This window comes from Talpa europaea (genome assembly GCF_964194135.1).
Source record: "Talpa europaea genome assembly, chromosome: 6".
In the NCBI taxonomy this organism is placed as follows: domain Eukaryota; kingdom Metazoa; phylum Chordata; class Mammalia; order Eulipotyphla; family Talpidae; genus Talpa; species Talpa europaea.
In genome coordinates, this window is record NC_140072.1 from 6,290,302 (window position 1) to 6,308,771 (window position 18,470).

Sequence of the window (18,470 nt, forward strand, 5' to 3'; positions counted from 1 at the left end):
GGTCTGTATGAACAAATAAATAAGTCTTTAAAAAAAAAAATAAAAAAATAAAATTGCACTTTCATAAATATTTGCAGAAGGAATACAGGGTAGTCCATATACCTGGAAATATAGATATATCAAATCAAAACAAAATATCTTACTTGCAATAATGAAATTCACAAACATTTAAGGTTATATCAAGTTAAACTAAAACCAAAACACTGTGAATGAAAAAGAGGAGACTAACTGGCTGATTAACTGTTTTACCAGCAGAAGAATTTCAAAAATGTATAAAGGTCTTAAAAGACCTATTTAAATAAAACTAACATAATGGGAACAACCCGTTCCTAGCAAAGAGTTTCCACATGGAGTGCTGAGATGGGTCACAGGCGATTTCCAAATAACTTTTGCCTCAAAAAAAAAAAAAGATTAAGCAAATTGTCTTTTACTCAACAGATAGCCAGCTGGAGGCTGCTTATGACCAAGATACCTCTGAATCCATGTCTACTTATCATATTCTATACAAAACAAATCACAGGATGCAGTCACAACTCTCCACTACCCTCCCTCCCCAGAAACAAATACCTATGAAACCAAAAATACCAGTCGTGAAGCTGGGCAAGCCCCTTATATCACACCTACGAGCTTTCTCTTCTGCTGAGACCTCTTCAATTTTCTTCAGAAAACCAACCTGAACTTAGGGAAGAATAAAATATTTCTCAAGCTGGAGAAATGAGAAACAGAGCAGCCAAATGAAAAACTTCTTAATATAAGGTCAACTCAATTGCTGACATTCATATTTCCCAGGTACAAGGCTGCACATTAATCTCGCAAATGCCAATAGCCCCCACATTATCAAAGGCCAAATGCACTCTCTCGCCACAGAGATAATCAGCAATGATCGCAGCTGCAGTATTCATTCCTCTCCTAGAAGCCAGCATTCAGAAGATTATTAATCTTATCTAGTTAGGGTTTATGAAAAATTTCCTAATGCAATTCATACCTAACTTCCTCCAGCTGTCAATATAGTATATCTTTACACTTTTCAACACCCTGATTCTCACAGAACACACATGACTTTAGGAGCCAAAAAAAAAAAAAAGACAGACAATTTTATGGCAATGTAATAGGTGTGAGAGTCTGCTGGCTAGTTTCCGAAAGCATCTCATACATAGTGTAGATGGAACTTACCCTCACAGGGAAACAACAGAATATGCCCATGTTTTTGAGTGAACCTTCAAGATAAAGAACTCTCAACACTATCTTGTCCACAAGGTCAAGGAACCAACCTCATGTCCCGAGTCAAGGGTGATGATGTACTAGGAAGAGACCGTGTCCCCTCTGTACCCTCTGCTATCACCCCTGCAGTGCTACACCCAGGCTGTTTCCCTTCCAGTCCAGGCCAGTGAAGTTATCATGTCACCTGAGAGCTCACGCACACAACAAACACATTTGGTCCCCACTAAGCTATTTACCTAGAATGTTCTCTTTACCCCAAGAGAGTAAATACTAAAGTTTTTGTCTAAGGGAAACCAGAAGGCCACAAGAGGACCTAATCTATGGACCCGATGCCCTTTCACACTTCAATGTGTCACGACTTAAAGGTATTCCTCAGTCTCCCCTAAAGTGACTGCCCTGTTCCAGTGTCTGAGCCTTCCCTGCATAACAGTAGTCCCCACCTGTGCATCCTTCCTAGGATCAATACCGTAACTACTCTTCTGCCTGCTCAAGCCTTTCCCACCGTAAACTACTTTAGGGCAAGTCGACATCCTAGCTCATTGTTCCTATAAATGTCATCTCAAGTTCTTTCTACAGAAGCTGTATTTGGCCTAAAACATTGTTGACTAAAAGAAAAAATAAAAAAATTCATCATCCAAAGGCCTGATTCTCCCCCGCAAGCCACAGCATAAACTATCATACACTATCAGGATCCCCTCCATGGCCTGTGTGAACATGGACACCTTTCTTAACACACAGAGAAAAGTGTTCAAATAAAACCCAATTTAAAGGCTTTTTTTCTTTCCTTATTTATTCCTTTATTATAATTTTTCTTGGACATGATTTATATATAAAATTCACAGGCATAAGAGACCTTTAGGAATAATGGAAATATTCTGAAAATGATATGGTAGTGGCTGCAAAACTATAGACAGGTGAAAGAACAGTCAAAAATCAGCAAATCCATAGAGCTTATCCCAAAGCTTCTCAATTAATTTTTGTCTCATATTACCCAGTCTGCCACCTCAATTTCTCTTCTTCAGTGGAGCTCACAGCACAAGCAAAATGACGAATTTCATAAAACCTTGAGTTTGGGTATTACCAATTTATCCCAACTCCACTCTGGCTGATTTATTTCACATTAGTAAATTCCCTGTGGATGATAAATATCACATGCTCACCCAACTAGAGATAGTGAAAATAAATAAAAATGTGATTAATATTTCAGTTTCTTTCATTTAAAAGAGACCGCATAATGGAAAATATAAACAACCCAACAATATTGTGGTCATGCACAACAGGGCACTTATGCATACTCCATGCTTTGTAACAATTTTCATTTGGAGACCTTAACCCGCTCATCCATTGCCAAGCTGACTGCTATCGAGAACTGTGTTTGATGGCAGAACAACAAGAGGCCTCTTTCTGTGGTCTGATAATAGATTTATTTTTCCAAAATGTTTATTTAGACACCACCCCAAAAACCTTCATTTGCTTAGATCTTAAAGTCAAAAAGTGAAAGCCTTAAGAGTGGGCATCCCCAGTGGCGCAGCGGTTGAGCGCTGGGTTGCAAAGCTGCCCGCAGCCTCTGACAGCGCCGGTTCAATCCCCAGCCGCTCCCCGGCCACAGGAGGAGGGTCCCACATGGCGCGCAGACTTCTCCTGCCACCCGCTGCTCCCCTCAGCAGTGTACTAGGGTCCTTCTGCCTGCTCTGCTCCCCGCTCTGGCTCTGGTGAATTCTCTCATCCTCCCACGCTTCTGACTGTACCCAGTGCTTGTATAAATAAATAAATAAATCTTTTTTTTTTTAAAAAGAGTAATAAAGGTACCCTGACTTATGACAAGCTATGATGTCATAACTACACAATTATAAATCTATGGCCCCAAGAGATCTGCATTTGCCCTCCTGAAATACTGTTAGGAAAAAAGAAACAAATATTTGTCACATATCAAGAAACAGAGTAGTGATCATGACCTGAACTAAACAAAGCCAAAAGAATGCATGGGATTAAGACATATATTAATTATACTTCCTCCAAATGGAACAAGGAAAATGAAACAGGGAAGCATGGGGGATAAAGGCATCACAATAGAAGAAAATAAAAAGGGTGGAAAAAATCCAAAGAAAGCAACACAGTCATTCTTCTCCTCCACTCAGGAAATTAGAGCTACATGTGTCAAGAATCCACAGAGGGAACAGAATCAATACACAGGAGCTACCGAGCTGGCCACCTGGCTTTCACAAAGACCTGTAAGACACACACTCTGCCTCCAAAAGCGACATTCCGATGGGAGACAGAGGATCTAGTAGGCAAAAGAGAAAAAAAAATCATAAAGTGTAAAACACAGGAAGAGGGCCCAACAGCACAAACACAGAGCAGCAATTCTACATAAGAAAATAAGCAAACCCTGGTTGCCTGCAGCCTGAACTAGTTCATTCTCCAAAGCAAGTGAGGGTGCCACCTGCCATGCATCCCTGATCCCTCAGGTAATATCTCCTTTATCTGGATTCCTACATCACTCTATCTGCATCCTCCTAAGGTCCTAATATCTGGTTCGCATACATTCCCTTTTGCTTTTTATACACACACACCAACACATATTTAAATGTGTTAGTGACATGTTGGTGACATTTCTGTTGACATGTATATTAGACACATAGGCATATTCCTGTGTATGTGTATCATTATGCATTCTAAAACAGGAGCTCAGGATCATCCTCTATCTTTGCATTTCCACAACATCTACCATGGTATGTAGCACAGAGCAAGCAAAAACAAATAAAATACTAATGGAAAGCAGGCCATCTAGAGACAGACTAGACTTTCCACCTCATAATATTTTGATTACAGACAATTCTCAAACAGAACACATACACTTTATGTGACAATAGATTAAATTTTTTAATGTGCTGAGAAAGTGAGGCGTCAATACCATGCTTTAAAACGATGGGCCTCCCTGGTGGCGCAAGGGGTTAAGACACAACCTATGGAGCTGTCTGCAGCCATTGCAGCATGAATTTGATCCCCAACCAGGGAGCTACCCACGTGGCGTGGCAGACCTCTCCTGTCTTGCCCACTGCTCCCCTCAGCAGTGTATTTCAGTAGATCTGCCTGCTCCCCACTCTGTCTCTGGTGAATCCTCTCACCCCCCACACCTCTAGCCTGCACCCCAGTTCTTGTATGCATAGATAAATAAATCTTTAAAAAATAAATAAAACAAAATCAAGTTGAACTCAACCGAAGGCATTCTTTCAATGTAAAGATGTATAATATAAAGGCAGGCAATAATGTAAAAGGCATTAAAAGAACATAGAAAATATGGTGCCAAAGAAGATTTAAACATAAAGAGGTCAGATAACAAAAACCAAGCCAGCAACGAGAGCACGCGGGAGCAATGTGCACATCCGGCAGGCACAGCGCCGCAAACGCACAACCGGGAGCTGGTATATGAAAGCAAAACATACCCCATTCCTCTCTAGGAGCAAAATTTAAATTCAAGATGATGTGAAGCTACGCAAGCAAAGTATAAGATCTGAAGTATAAAAAAGGCTGCTAAAAGGCCACGGCTGCTATGGAACAGGATCCAACACTTGCAAACATTTTCAATCGAAAGACTTAAGTATGTGTAGGGTCAGATAGTTTAAGGACCTGCCAACAGACACAGAGTAAAATCTCTAAGTTCAGAACCCGAGCTCACTTTGTCTGACTTACAACATCATAGCCTTCCCTGTTGGAGAATCAAAGAGCTAGTTTGGTTAACTTGCAAGATATATATCAATTTCATCCTCCAACAACAAAATTAAAGGGGAGAAATAGTTGTAAGAAGAATATGCCAAATAGTTTCCTGGAACCCTCCATGTAGAAGGCAAATACAGAGAGAAGCGACACCTGTGAGCTGGGTAATGCCGTAGGAAGCAACGGTGCAGTCAACGCAGGCCTCGTTTGCAAAGAAGGAAAAGAAGTGATATAGACAGGGTCCTTCTCTGCAGGGGCACTTTATATGCAGTATTTTATCATCCTTTCAACAATGAGAGGAGTCAGGTACTGCATTCATTTTACAAATGAGAAAAATACAATTCTGACTGTTAGAAGAAGAAAATCCCCCAGGAGTATTCCAGTGTGCGACTTGGCTCGGAGAAGCTCAGTCATACAGACAGATGAGCAGGAATGTTCCAAGATGACTACAACAATATTACAGATAAGAAGGTAACACTGCACAAGAGAAGGAAATGATGAATGCAAATAAATAATCAAAATGGACAATTTCTTCTGTCAGAATTGTGCCAAGACTCTGACACCCCTGCCCCCAACTCCACCAAATACGAGAACCAGAGGCTCCTTACCTATGACCAGGATGGTAAAGAGCGGTGTTGATTCCATGAGGGTAGTGACTACTGAAACTGAAACAGTGGCTCTCTTGATAGCTCTGATTTGTTCCAACACTAAATTCAAGAAGGTAAGTAATAAATACCATTAGACGATAGTGATATACCACCAAACACCCACTGAAATGTCTACAATTAACAGCAAATACATGTGGAGGGAAAACCCCAAAATTATGTTATTATGCACAAGACTGACAAATTAATAAAATTAAAGAAAAACTAAAATTAAAAAATAGAACTTCCCCAGTATACTTTTACCTTACAAGGTAACTTCTAAGTTCTCCTCGGTAATTGATGACCAACAGTTCTGCAGACCACTGTGCACTTGCTTTATACTCCAAAAATATTAATCCAGCAATGGCATAGCTCAAATCACCTGCTAAACCAGATGCCTACAAGAAAAAAGAAATTACGTTACTACAAAGATACCAGAGAGAAATGAACAAATGTATAATTGGAGGCTATCTGGGGCACTGATCTCACCAGGAGCACTAGAAATAAGAAGGCTCCAGAATTAATTTGCACACTGAAGATTCATACAAGTCTAGACTGGCCCTCCCAACCACAGGCTGAAACCACAGATGTTTCTTTTGATGAGATGTTCACCTAGATAAATGAATTTCTATTCAGAGAGTCCACACATCGCAAAAAAGAAAATAATGCCAACATTCAGCTTCAAAAAATTCTAAGACACAGAATTCAGACATAAGCTCTCAAATGTTGACTTCCAATATCAGCAGTAACATGCTAAAAAAAAGTCTCCAACTACTTTCCATTTGCCTCCTCACCAATTTAAAGAAATGGACACTAAAAATACTCAATGCCAACCTTTTTCCATCAACTAATTATTAGGCTAAGTTGCTAAAGATCTGAAGGCTCTGGAAGTACATAAAATAAAGCTTATCACCCTACATGACTCCTCACTGTCTAGAGTCTCAAAATAAAATACTGTAGCCACACATGGCTACTAAACACTTGATATATGGCTACTGATCACCTGATATTGACTAGTGGGCTAGATCGAATTGAGATATGCTACAAATAAAAAAATATACACCAAATTTCAAAAAACTTAGTAGTAAAGAAAGAATTTAGGATATCTCATTAATTTCAAATTACATGTTGAAGTGACATTTTGTATCTTTTGGATTACTCAATAAAGTAATTTAATTTAATATAAAATACAACATATTACATAAATTTCACTGTTTAACTCTCCTTCATGCAGTTACTAGAAAATTTAACACTATACATGTGATCACATTACATTCCTATTAGATGGTGCTAACCTAGAAATCAGTGAGCCACGCTTTTTAGTTTGACTCCCCCAGGACTTCTGTAATAGGAACTGAATGAACATTTCCAAGTTTTTCTGAGCAAAAATCATCTGAATCATTGGTTCTCATCCCTAGCTTTTCACTAGGATCAACTGAAAGACACAAACACCATTAATGTCCATGGCCCACGTGGCTCAGTTAAGTCAGATCTCCGGTGGGTGGAGCCTGGGCAATCCAGTAATTAATTTTCCTTTTCTTTTTCTTTACGAAACTTCCAAGGTAATCCTAAAATGCAGCCAGATTTAGAACCACTGTTCTACCTGCCCCTGTATCTTGCCCACTTGAGGAAGGAGCATACAAAGCAAAAAGCACTGGATTCCTAAAAGAGACATTTATTAACTTGACTGCTGCGGAGTGAGGGGGGCTCATTTTACTCTCAATTTAGCTTCCTAAACTATAAAATGAGCACAGTATCTGCCCAATCTACTCAAAACCTTGTTGTAATTATTAAATAAGATTATATATCAAAGCCATTAATAAAGTATACAGCACTATTCAAACACAAGTTATTACTACCATTAATTTTTTTCTCCACTCTCCCTTTCAATTCCTGTTCTTTTAGGGTAACAAATTATAACTCTCAAAGTCATTCCTGGAAATTAATAATAGCTTTCTGTACCTCTGTTTAGTATGTGCTTCCTACCACATTTTCATAATGGTAGACTATATCCAGGTAGAGCATCACAAAATACAAAGAATAAATAAATAAATATTCCGAGCATCTTTAAGTTCAAAACTTATTCTCATTTTCATTTCCCCTCTTCACATTCATTCATTTAGGTACTCAGACCCAAAGGCATTCCCAAAAACAACATGTTCCTTTAAAGGATATACATACCGGGCTAATAACAAAGAGCTCACTTCCCATGAGATCAAACACCCTCACAGTGCCCATGCTTTCAGCATAGGCTAGCAAGGTGCAATCATAACTCCACGCTACACGTCTCCACTGGGGTTTCGGGTCTTTGGGAACTAGAATGAAAAGAAATGCTTTTAATAATATACTATAAAGATGGCCAGCACGTATGGTATTCAGCTACATCAGCACCTCCTAATGATCTCCAATGCTTCAGTTCAATAGAATAGTTCCCTTGCCAGAAGGGAGTGGCGGAGGGAGGTGGGTTAGTAAAGGTGAAGAGGGCCAAAGTATAAACTTTAAGTTGTAAAATAAATAACTCAAAGGGATGTAACATGCATCCCACATGGTGAATACAGTTACTAATACTGCACTGCATATTTGAAAGTTGCTAAGAGAACAGGTTTTTGTTTCCATAGAAAAGACCTGTAATAGGATTAAGAGAAGGGATATAGTTTCCCAAGAAAACACCCGAAGTTACCCATCCCCTCATGCTCAGCCAAATAGGGTCGGCCAAAAGACGCGCCACGGAGGCCCAGAAGATTGCCCAAGTTTAAGGCACCTTCTGGGCGGGAACCATAGGAAAGAGAATAGATCTTGAAAGTCCCTATATCGCAAGAAAAAACTGTTTTGCAACATGTCTGGTGGCAGATGGCAACTAGACTCATGGTGCTGATCAGTTCCCAATCAAGACAAATACCGGATCAGAATGTTGTACACCTGAAATGTTACAGTCAATGGTAACTCAATAAAGATTAAAAATAAATATTGTAATAAATCTTTTTTTACTTGATTGTTAAGGGGGTTTTTTTGGGGGAGTAGGGGTATCCCCTTAAATGCTGCCCCAGAGGCAAGGGCCTCGCTTGCCTCCCCTGACCTTGGCCTTGCAAAAGTCAAAATACTGCATCTGCAATTGAAATGTGGCATCTGTTTTAAGAAGCACTTTGCAGTGACAATTCAAAATAAAAACTTTAAATGGGTTAGTTTCTTAAAGTATTTCTTTAAGAAGAAGCAATTAGATTTTGATTTATCAGTTTAAACTCAAGATAATATATACCTTATTAGAACTAATGAAAAAAAAAAGGTGGTAGGAATAATAATGAAATGATGCTTTTCTGCACATTAAGGCCGAATGACGCCACTTCACCTGAGTGGAATCAGGGGGCGACCCAGGCAGGCAGTGCCCTGTTGACATGGCAAGGGACAGGCCACTCAACCCCACATGGTCATATGAGCTTTAGAGAGTTCATTTAGTAACCCAAATAAAGAATGGTCATTTCAAAAGAAAAGAAAAATAAAACAGTTCTCAGAAACCCTCAGAAATCAGGAAAACTGGGAGACCACAGAAGCTCTGCGCACTTCCCTTAGACACAAAGCCTGCGGATGCCCTGAGCCCTGAACATGCACTGGACTGGCAAAGGCTTGGGAACGAGCTACTCAAAATACTCATGAAATTAAGAGAGCTCAAAAGCATAGAGAATGGGCAGAAAATTAACTCCAATTCAACGAGTTTAGCTTTTCTAAATGAAAAAAATGAAAATTCCAATTCAGATATTTTAAATACAAAACACAGATGCCAAAGAAATACAAAGCTGTATAACTGTGACACAGCATTAGCAAGAAATGTATATTGGTAAGAAACACACACACACACACGTAAAGCAGTTCTGAGATTTTAAAACTCAAAACCTTAAACAGCTGACAAGACCTGTGATTTTTGGTCCCAAATTTTTCAGTTCAATAGAAAAAAAGCCATCATCTCCCCCTCCCACGCCTCTGGCCTGTACCCCAGTTCTTGTATAAATAAATAAATCTAGAAAAGAAAAAAGGGAAGGGAGGGGAGGGGAGGGGAGGGGAGGGGAGGGGAGGGGAGGGGAAGGGAGGGGAGGGGAAGGGAGGGGAGGGGAGGGGAGGGGAGGGGAGGGGAGGGGAGGGGAGGGGAGGGGAGGGGAGGGGAGGGGAGGGGAGGGGAGGGGAGGGGAGGGGAGGGGAGGGGAGGGGAGGGGAGGGGAGGGAAGCTATCAGCAGCAAAGGAAAAGAGACTGTGAAACTCTAAAGAGTTAGTTTGAGATCTTTGGTGTTTTGTTCACTTCAGTTTCTTCTTATTTAAAATCACCAAATTCAAGAGATTGGTGGGGCTGGTGTCTTCCCTTTACCAGCAAGAGTCTCCAACTACTAAGGGGCTCGGGGCGAGAGGGGAGCCCAGAACGGAGCATCCAGCCTTCCCAAGCTGCCTCAGCCAGAGCCTGGATTCAGCCTTGGGACTGTCTCAGAAATACTTCAGAGCTTTACCCCTTCTCTCTACTCCCCCACTGGAATCCCAGCTCATCCCCAGCACACACTCTCCACAGCCTCCCAACTGGCCTTTCCTCCACCTACAGGCGCCTCGACTCCCTCCCGTCCTTCCTCCCATACAAGCAAAGGCACCTTTCAAAAATAAAAAGATCGCATCATGCTGTTGCCTTTAGATCCCTGATTTCCACGTCCACAGAGTCAAGTCCAGATTCCTCCATCTACATGAAAAGGTCCTTCCCAAAGGGCCCTTGTGCAGCTTTCCAGCTTCACCGCCCACCCCTTCCCGTGTCTCACATGCAATAACCAAGAACACAGCCGCCCGGCAAGTGAGCTAACAACACTGCCAGAGTCCCCGTGTCCTTCACATAAATGGCCACCGCCACTGACATGTCCACGCCAACGTCATTCAAAGGGCTCTTGTTCATTAGAACCCCCTGTGGCAATGTTCAGCTCCTCCTTCCTTGACACCACAAAACTAACTGCTCTCTTCTCTATGCCTCAAATATGGGGAACAAAAACCTTTCCTAGCATTTATCACATCATATTATTTTATTTGCTTGATGATTTCCCCCACAAGTCTGATCTCCTCAAAATCAGAGGCAACGGTTTATTCCTCATTACCATGTTCCGTGGACTCAGAACAGAAAGTGAGTAATGTTTCATTCACGAGTCTAGTCTAAGTGTCCAAAAAAATTTCTTTTAACAGGGCAAGGTAGAGATCACCATCCTTCAAGGAGTGCCAAACAATTAAATGTGAATCGTACAACTGAAGTCCCTTCTCCACCAAAAGAAGCACTGTGTGGAATTCAGACTACCTTTGATCTCTAAATGCATGTTCTATATACGGGAAAAGTCAATGACTTTCTTAATTTTGACTATCAATAGGTTAAAAACAGGTCCCAAAAAATTCTAGAGAGAAACTCCCAAGATAGGCGGACCTAATAGATTTTACTAAAGTCTAACAAGATGCCACATACAGGGCCTCCCCAGTGGTGCAGCAGTTGAGTGCTGGGTTGCGAAGCTCCCCGCAGCCTCTGCAGCACCGGTTCGATCCCCGGCCGCTCCCCGGCCACCGGGCGAGGGTCCCCCATGGCGCGCAGACCTCTCCTGCCACCCGCTGCTCCCCTCAGCAGTGTGCTTCGGTCCTTCTGCCTGCTCTGCTCCCCGCTCTGGCTCTGGTGAATTCTCTCACCCTCCCGCTTCTGACTGTACCCAGTGCTTGTATAAATAAATAAATCTTTAAAAAAAAAAAAAAAAAGATACCACATACATCCCAGAAAAGCAATTTTTTTAACGGGAGTAAAATTGAAAGGATGAATATTCTGTGTTCAAACAGCCAAAAGAAAAAAATTTCAAACATGGATGTAAACATAGGCACAAAATGATAAACACAACCCACGCATACAGATGCTACATAAACACAAGCAAGAGGACAATTTAATGCCCTGGAAAATTCATATGCTAAAGAAAGAGCAACATTTTTTCATTACTGCTATTTTACCTGTGATAAGAGATTTTCCTCTTATTTCATTTTGATAGGATAAACAGAATTATGCACTACATTCAGTATCTGTCTGAAATAAGCTCCATCTGAGGGGATTTGTTTTTACTATCACTTCTAGTTATAACCAGAAGCTCCAGAAAACTCAGCATGTGTTTTGACCCAGATAAAGATATGTTTTCATTACAAGATAAGATTTCATATAACAACGTGAAAATAAAGACATTATCACTAGGCTTTTCCTGTTGCCTCTGCAGTTTTAGAGAGGAATAACAGTACAGATTTTCACAAAGCAAGTGTCAATGGAGTCGTCTGAAAATTATTCAAAGAGCCTGAGGTACAGTGGACAGGTGATCTGACAAGGACCTGGGCTCGTGGTGAAGCTGCTCGCCTGCCCTCAGCCCTGCACCGGCACAGCCGCTGGAACAAGCCCAGCTGCCAGCTCTTCCCTCAGAGCTTTTGTCAGTGCCATGTTCTCTGCCTGGAACGCTCACCCCTAGACCCTGAGTTGGCTCCTCTTCATCTTGCAGGTCTCCCCTTTAAATACACTTCCTGAGGAGATAGCATCCGACACCATCTAAGAAGCCTCCAAGCCCCACTGTTCTCCTGCATCCCAATGATTTCACCTCCTCCACAGTTCCAGTCCTGAACAGTTTCTACTTTCCGTTGTCTGTCTTAGTCATTAGGCCATAAGCTCCAAGATGTCAGGAGTGGTACCTTCTTGCTCCTACTTTCACAGCCAGGGCCTGGGGGGCAAGTGCGAAGGGGGCGTACTTGTCTCAGCACTGCCACACAGGGCTGGGATGTCCTCGGGAAGATAACTAAGGCCAGTTTTTCCTCCTTTGCAACATGAAACATTGCCTACATTCTCTGACTTTGAATTACGAATCATTGAACAAGAGCAAACAAGTGGAGCTAGAAAGACAGCAGAAAAGCTGAACGACTAAACATTTAAATAACAGTGTCACGGGCCTCCTGGTGGCACAAGGGGTTAAGATGCAACCTATGAAGCTGTCCATAGCCTCTGCAGCAAGAGTTTGATCCCTGGCCGGCCAGGGAGCAACCCACATGGTGCAGCAGACCTCTCTTGTCATGCCCACTGCTCCCCTCAGCAGTGTATTTCAGTCAGTCTGCCTGTTCTGTTCCCCACTCTGTCTCTGGTGAATCCTCTCATCCCCCACATCTCTGGCCTGTACCCCAGCTCTTGTATGCATAAATAAAAATAAATCTTTAAGATATTCATTAGCGATCCCTGCAAACAGGACTTATCTAACCTTTAAGTAAAAGCTATTTTACACCATCTCTTACACAGAAAAATAAGACTTAGAAAGGCTGATCCAGAGAGAAATTCACTCCCCCACCCTCCCAGCCCCCACCCAGAATGAAGCTCAGTGCCATTAAGGAAGACAAGTAGTAGACACTCAATAACATAATCAATAGCCTAACAGCCATAATGCTGAGCACCCAACCTAAAGGTGTTAGATATGTGAAGCAGGGAAACAGAACCCATAATCATAAGAAAACTATCAGCAGAAACATACCCAGAAATGATAGACTGTAGAATAATACAGTTTGTAAACTGTAAAAAAATACCTTTTAGAGAAGAGACAAGATAGAAAAGCAAGTACCAAGAAGGTAGAATTAAACCTAACCAGATCAATAATTGCATTAAATGTAATGTTCTAAATACTCCAAGTAAAAGATGGAAATTGTCAATCTGAAAAAAAAAAAAAAAGCAAGACTCAATTAGCTGCTTTCTACAAGAGATGTACATTAATACAAATACACAGATTAAATGGAAGAGGAGATAAAAGGCTATATATAAATAAGTTAATCGTATCAAAGCTACATTAGCTATATTATTAGACTCCAGGACAAGGGGTATTACTAGGCATGAAAGTGGCATTCACCATGGCCAAGGAGTCATTTATAAAGAAGATAACATGTATACATACTTGAAAACTAGAGTTCCTAAATATATAAAGACTGATAAAGGGTAAAATTAAAAATGCATAAGTATAGCTAGAAATTTCAACCCTTCTCTCCCTGTAATTGAGAAAAAATTAGTAAAGATCCTAAAATTTGAACAGTTCAAACACCCAACTCAATGTAACTGACATTTCTAAAACAGGCAGCCTATAACTACACCATCTCTAGAAACTAATTAAGTTATTTTATACAAATTTTCCTCAGTTAAGGAATTGTATCCTAGACTTCATAAGTTTAAAAGTTTTAAATCACATTGTATATTTTCTTTGACCTCAAAAGAATAAAATTAGATAAATAGTAAAAGATGCTTCCATTAGAACAGGTTTTAAAGTTCATATAAGAAGACTAGATGTCAATGATCTAAACTCCCATATTCCATAATAAAAATAAAAGCAAGGAAAACAAATAGAAAAAGAAATCAAAACCTAAACTTTTATTAAAGAATAAATTAATAAATTAAAAAAATGCTGACCTGATTGATGAGGACAAAAGAGAGAACGCAAAGTACCAACATCGAGAAAGGCAGGCCAGCAGTGCAGACCTGACAGGCCAGGGCACACTACAGGAAGAGTGTACATGACTCTAGACCAATATATTCTAAAAGTTAGAGGAAAATTCCATGGAAAACTGCAGCAAGAGGAAACTGAAAATTTTTTTAAACTTCAAAAGTTTTCTATTTATTTTATTTAAGCAGGAATTAAAGACCTACTCAAAGGAAACTCCAGGTTTCACTGGTGAGTTCTAGCAAATATTTAAAGAAATTAATCCCAATTCTGAACAAACTCTTGCAGAAAACACAAAAATGTCTGCCAACTCATCTTGTGAGACCAGCACGACACTTATAACAAAGTAAAAAGAAATCACCCAACAACAACAACAAAAACAAAAAAGTGAATGTCCCCATAAACACAGCTACAATAATCTGCTACCTTATTACGTCACATGTGATTATTTGCACAAGGCCCAGTAGTGGCTGCTTCTATCTTGTTGGTGAGAAGCACAACACCAAGATACCTGCTGCTCCAAGGTGAAATGGATAGGCCCTTTCTGGGTGATCTGACCAGTTGGGACCCATATCCTAACACCTAAAAGGCTATCAGGAAAAAAGGTATTTTCAAAGTTCTTCTTAAAACTCCAGCCTAAACACTTAACAAGCTACCCTTAAGCAAAGAAAGCAGATTTAAAAATATTTTTATTTTGCTGTAGAACTTATCTACAGTAACAGGTGTTACAGAAAAATACCTGAAAGGACAGATCATAAAAGGTTAATGGTGCTTACCTCTGGATGAAGTACCTTGTATTTTCTATTTGTTGCTCATTCACAGTTACTAATGTTGTTATTGAGAATGTATACTTTTTCAAAACAGAAAATGTTTTTCTCTTAAAAAATACAGAAAGGGTAATAGTTTTCTGATAAGCTGAGGCTGCTGAATCACAGTTCTGGAAGGAAATGTTGCATTTCAAAATCTGGCACTTCAAATAGCCGATGCTCCCCAACTTTTTTGGGTCAAGAAAGTCAAGATCACATGTCACACAAAGGTGAACTGAAGAGGCTACTGGAAGTGGGAGGCAGCCTGGCATAGGGCCCACAGAGCCAGCGTGGGCCCATGGGGCGCGAGCTCTCCTTCACTAGCCAGCTGCTCTTACCACGGGGCAGGTCTGGTTGATAGTATCTCAACACCAGAAACATGAGAAAAGTCTCAACTAAAATAGTACAGCTCTAAGAAAGTCTAATTCCATGGGCTATTTTTAGGTTAATATTCATAACAGAAAAGAGAAGACTGAATTACTATTTATGACCTGGCAATAAGAGCTAAAACAAGTCGCAATCCACACTAAAACATTCTCGAATGGCACATATTTTATAAAACAATAATTGAAAAATAGCAAAGTGGAACCAAATAGCTCCTATTGCAGTCAACAGACTCTGCAATATGTAGTCTCAAAAACGCATTAACAACTATCTGGCTCCTTTTTTCTCCTGGCATTCACATGAAATATCATTTGGCACATGAGTTTTCCCATAAAAATGAGTCAGATAGTAAGCAAATGATCATAACCTCACATTATATGAAATGGAAAGAAGCCATTAATGCAGCATTAAGGTCATAAATTCACACATTCAGAAGCCAACAAAATAAAACACTAGTTCCCAAAGCGTTATTATCTCATTCATGCTGCCACATTAACTATCCACACTAAAAACGCTAACAAATATTATAATTTGTGTGAAATGCAAAAGGGTTAAGCTTCCTACTTTCAAGTTAACTTGTAGATTTCTCAATTTACTTGCCAGCTAAGAGCAGATGTCTAGTGTCAAAGCTTAAAAAGACCAAGTAAGTCAGACTTACCCCTTGCACACGCTCCGGAGAAGCCCAGCACAAACCTCACCCAACAAAAGGGCAGCACTGGGAAAGGGCATTGAACAACCCCAAAATTACTCATCTGGGAACTTCCTGATCCTTAAGGAATATTGAAGCCAGGTCCAGTCTACTTTATTAAATATTTGTTTGAGGAAAAAAACAAAACTATAGGTAACTTCGAGACTAGAGCCTCAAATTTTAGAAATTCACAAACACGACTCCCCTTCTATTATTCTCAAAAGGACATTAAATAATCAGGGCCTCTTTTCTACCCTTATTGTTCATTCTTGGTATAACAGTTGTGCATATTACAAGTAAAAAAGCATGACTATCATGACCATTATATACATATGATAAATATAATATGAAGTGTGATAAACACATATACACTCATGAATTTCTAAAATGAACTCACAGGAAACAAACACCTCGCTCATATTCACTGATAAGAATCATTTCAAAAGCTCCAAAGCGCCATCACTTACTAGGGTCAAAAACTGTGTGCCTGCTATGTGCCAGACAACATACCAGGCACTAGGAATTTAAAAAAGAAATGAGTAAAACACAGTCCTGCCTTCAAAGAATTTACAATCTAACTGGCATTCAGACAAGCAAATCAGCAGGATAGAGGATTAGGTGAAGTGCTGTGACCCAGGCACAGATACATACTAGGAAACATAAATGTGCAAATAGTGGGGAAGAGAGAAAGGAAGAAAGGTTTTCCAGAAGAGCTGACGCTTGATGCTTGAACTAAGAAGGTGGAAACATCAAGACTAAAGAACTTTCTGTACCCAGGCATGAAACAGGTGACAGGTTGGAAAACACAAGCTGCTTTGTATAAGATCATAGGACACATGGCAGGGGAATATTCCAGGACAGACGGGCAACCTGTGAAAAGTCTGTGTCCTAGAGTAGAAAATATGAACTGCATTCTAGTCATGATGAACAGCAGAAAGATTTTAGGCAAAATAATGGTACTAATAGTAGCAGTAATATTAATAATGTAACAGTGGTTTAACATGTTATTATGTATTAGACATTACACTAAGACCTTGACATACACAAGATCACCTAATTATTTTTACAACCCGATCTAAAAATAGGCCCATATTATAGATAATTAAGATTCAGAGAAGAAACGTAACTTGTTCAAGGGTATATTCTAGAAAGCTATGGAGCCAGATTTGATGGGTAGGTAACCTGACAGAATTCTCATTTAAGAGCAATCAACCTGGTGAGCAGGATGAAGTGGAAATAAGTGAAGGGCATATAGAGACTATTGCTAAAAACCAAGTAAAAAATGTTAGAAGCCTGAAGGAGGGTTGAGAGGGCTGAAGAACAGAAGCAGGAGGCAAGAGCCACTGAAACATATTCCCATGACATGGTCAAGTTTAAGGTGACTCTTCTCCAGCTTGTCACTCAGCACAGCTGCAAAGAACTGTCTCTTCCCTGATAGACCATAAGCCTGCATATCTGTGTAGCCTGTATCTCATTCCTCCCTGTACGTGGTGTCTTGGACAGTGCCCAGCACACAGTGTCAACTTAGCATATATTTTTCAAAGAAAGAAAGTAGGAAGGGAAGGAAACAGAAGAGAAAATATCTAGATTTCTAGCTTGGTGCAGATATTAGTACCACTGACCATCTAGGGACAGAGCAAAAAAAAAAAAAACCAAAAAACAAAACAAAGCTATAATAAAGGGAGAAAAGTTTATATAAATATGTGTAAAGTTTTAAATTTGCTTTTAAATTATAATATATGCTATGGGTAAAGATAATGCCATCAGATCTCCATTACTGCCTTTTCTGCTAGTAAAAGTGGAATTGTATAAGAATAATGCTTCTAACAGACCAGAATGAATATCACCATTCATATGGGAACTCAAAACATTTGGTCTTTAATCTCTAAACACAGCTGCAGGGCTGAGAGTGAGCCCCAGAAATCTGGCCCTAGGCCACTAGTGACGCTTAAGAACCAGCAAGTCCCTAAGAGTCCGAGAGCCTCTGTAGGATCAATTTCAAGACTACAGATGCTTCCCTTCTTCTTGCTCTCTTTCACTGTCAAATATTTATCCTCACATAAGGCAGCTGTAAAGTAAAGTGTGTATACCATGTACTTCTAGTGAAACCAGAAACTTCAGTAAAGCACTAATACAGCGTGGTACTCAGGAAGGACACTGTAAATATCTGTCATCATCCTAACGAATATGGTTAGGTTCGCTGTGACTTCTACAGCTGCTCCACTAGTAAACCAACTTAACACGAGGGCAGACAGGGCGGCCTGTCTATAAACTAAATATTGTAACAGATGCATTTACCTAAAGGCGCCCTCAGATTTAGTTTTCTCCTATAAGGTTCCCACTGCCTTTCCAGCCACTCCTTCTGCAGAATGAAATGCTCCTCGGCCTTATGCCAACTTCTACTCATTCTTAAATTTGCTTTCCAAAAGCCACTAGTTCTCCTCAGTGTCATCTCACACCCATCTTTAAAAAAAAAATCACCATCTCTGTGTCTTGCTTTCAATAGATTAGTCAAAGTTTATA

The 18,470-nt window shown here is 40.1% G+C and overlaps 1 protein-coding gene across 3 annotated transcripts in view; it reads right to left on the reverse strand.

Annotated features, from left to right (window-relative positions):
- NBAS (NBAS subunit of NRZ tethering complex) overlaps positions 1-18,470 on the reverse strand; it is a gene marked incomplete at both ends in the record, with an annotated part of 254,711 nt that overhangs the window by 226,302 nt on the left and 9,939 nt on the right. For all 3 annotated transcript variants that reach the window (XM_084235165.1, XM_084235164.1, XM_084235163.1), the window contains 3 exons: positions 5,547-5,645; positions 5,847-5,980; positions 7,764-7,897. In XM_084235165.1, coding sequence (XP_084091291.1) covers positions 5,547-5,645; positions 5,847-5,980; positions 7,764-7,897 — 367 coding nt within the window. The remainder of the gene's footprint in view (positions 1-5,546; positions 5,646-5,846; positions 5,981-7,763; positions 7,898-18,470) is intronic.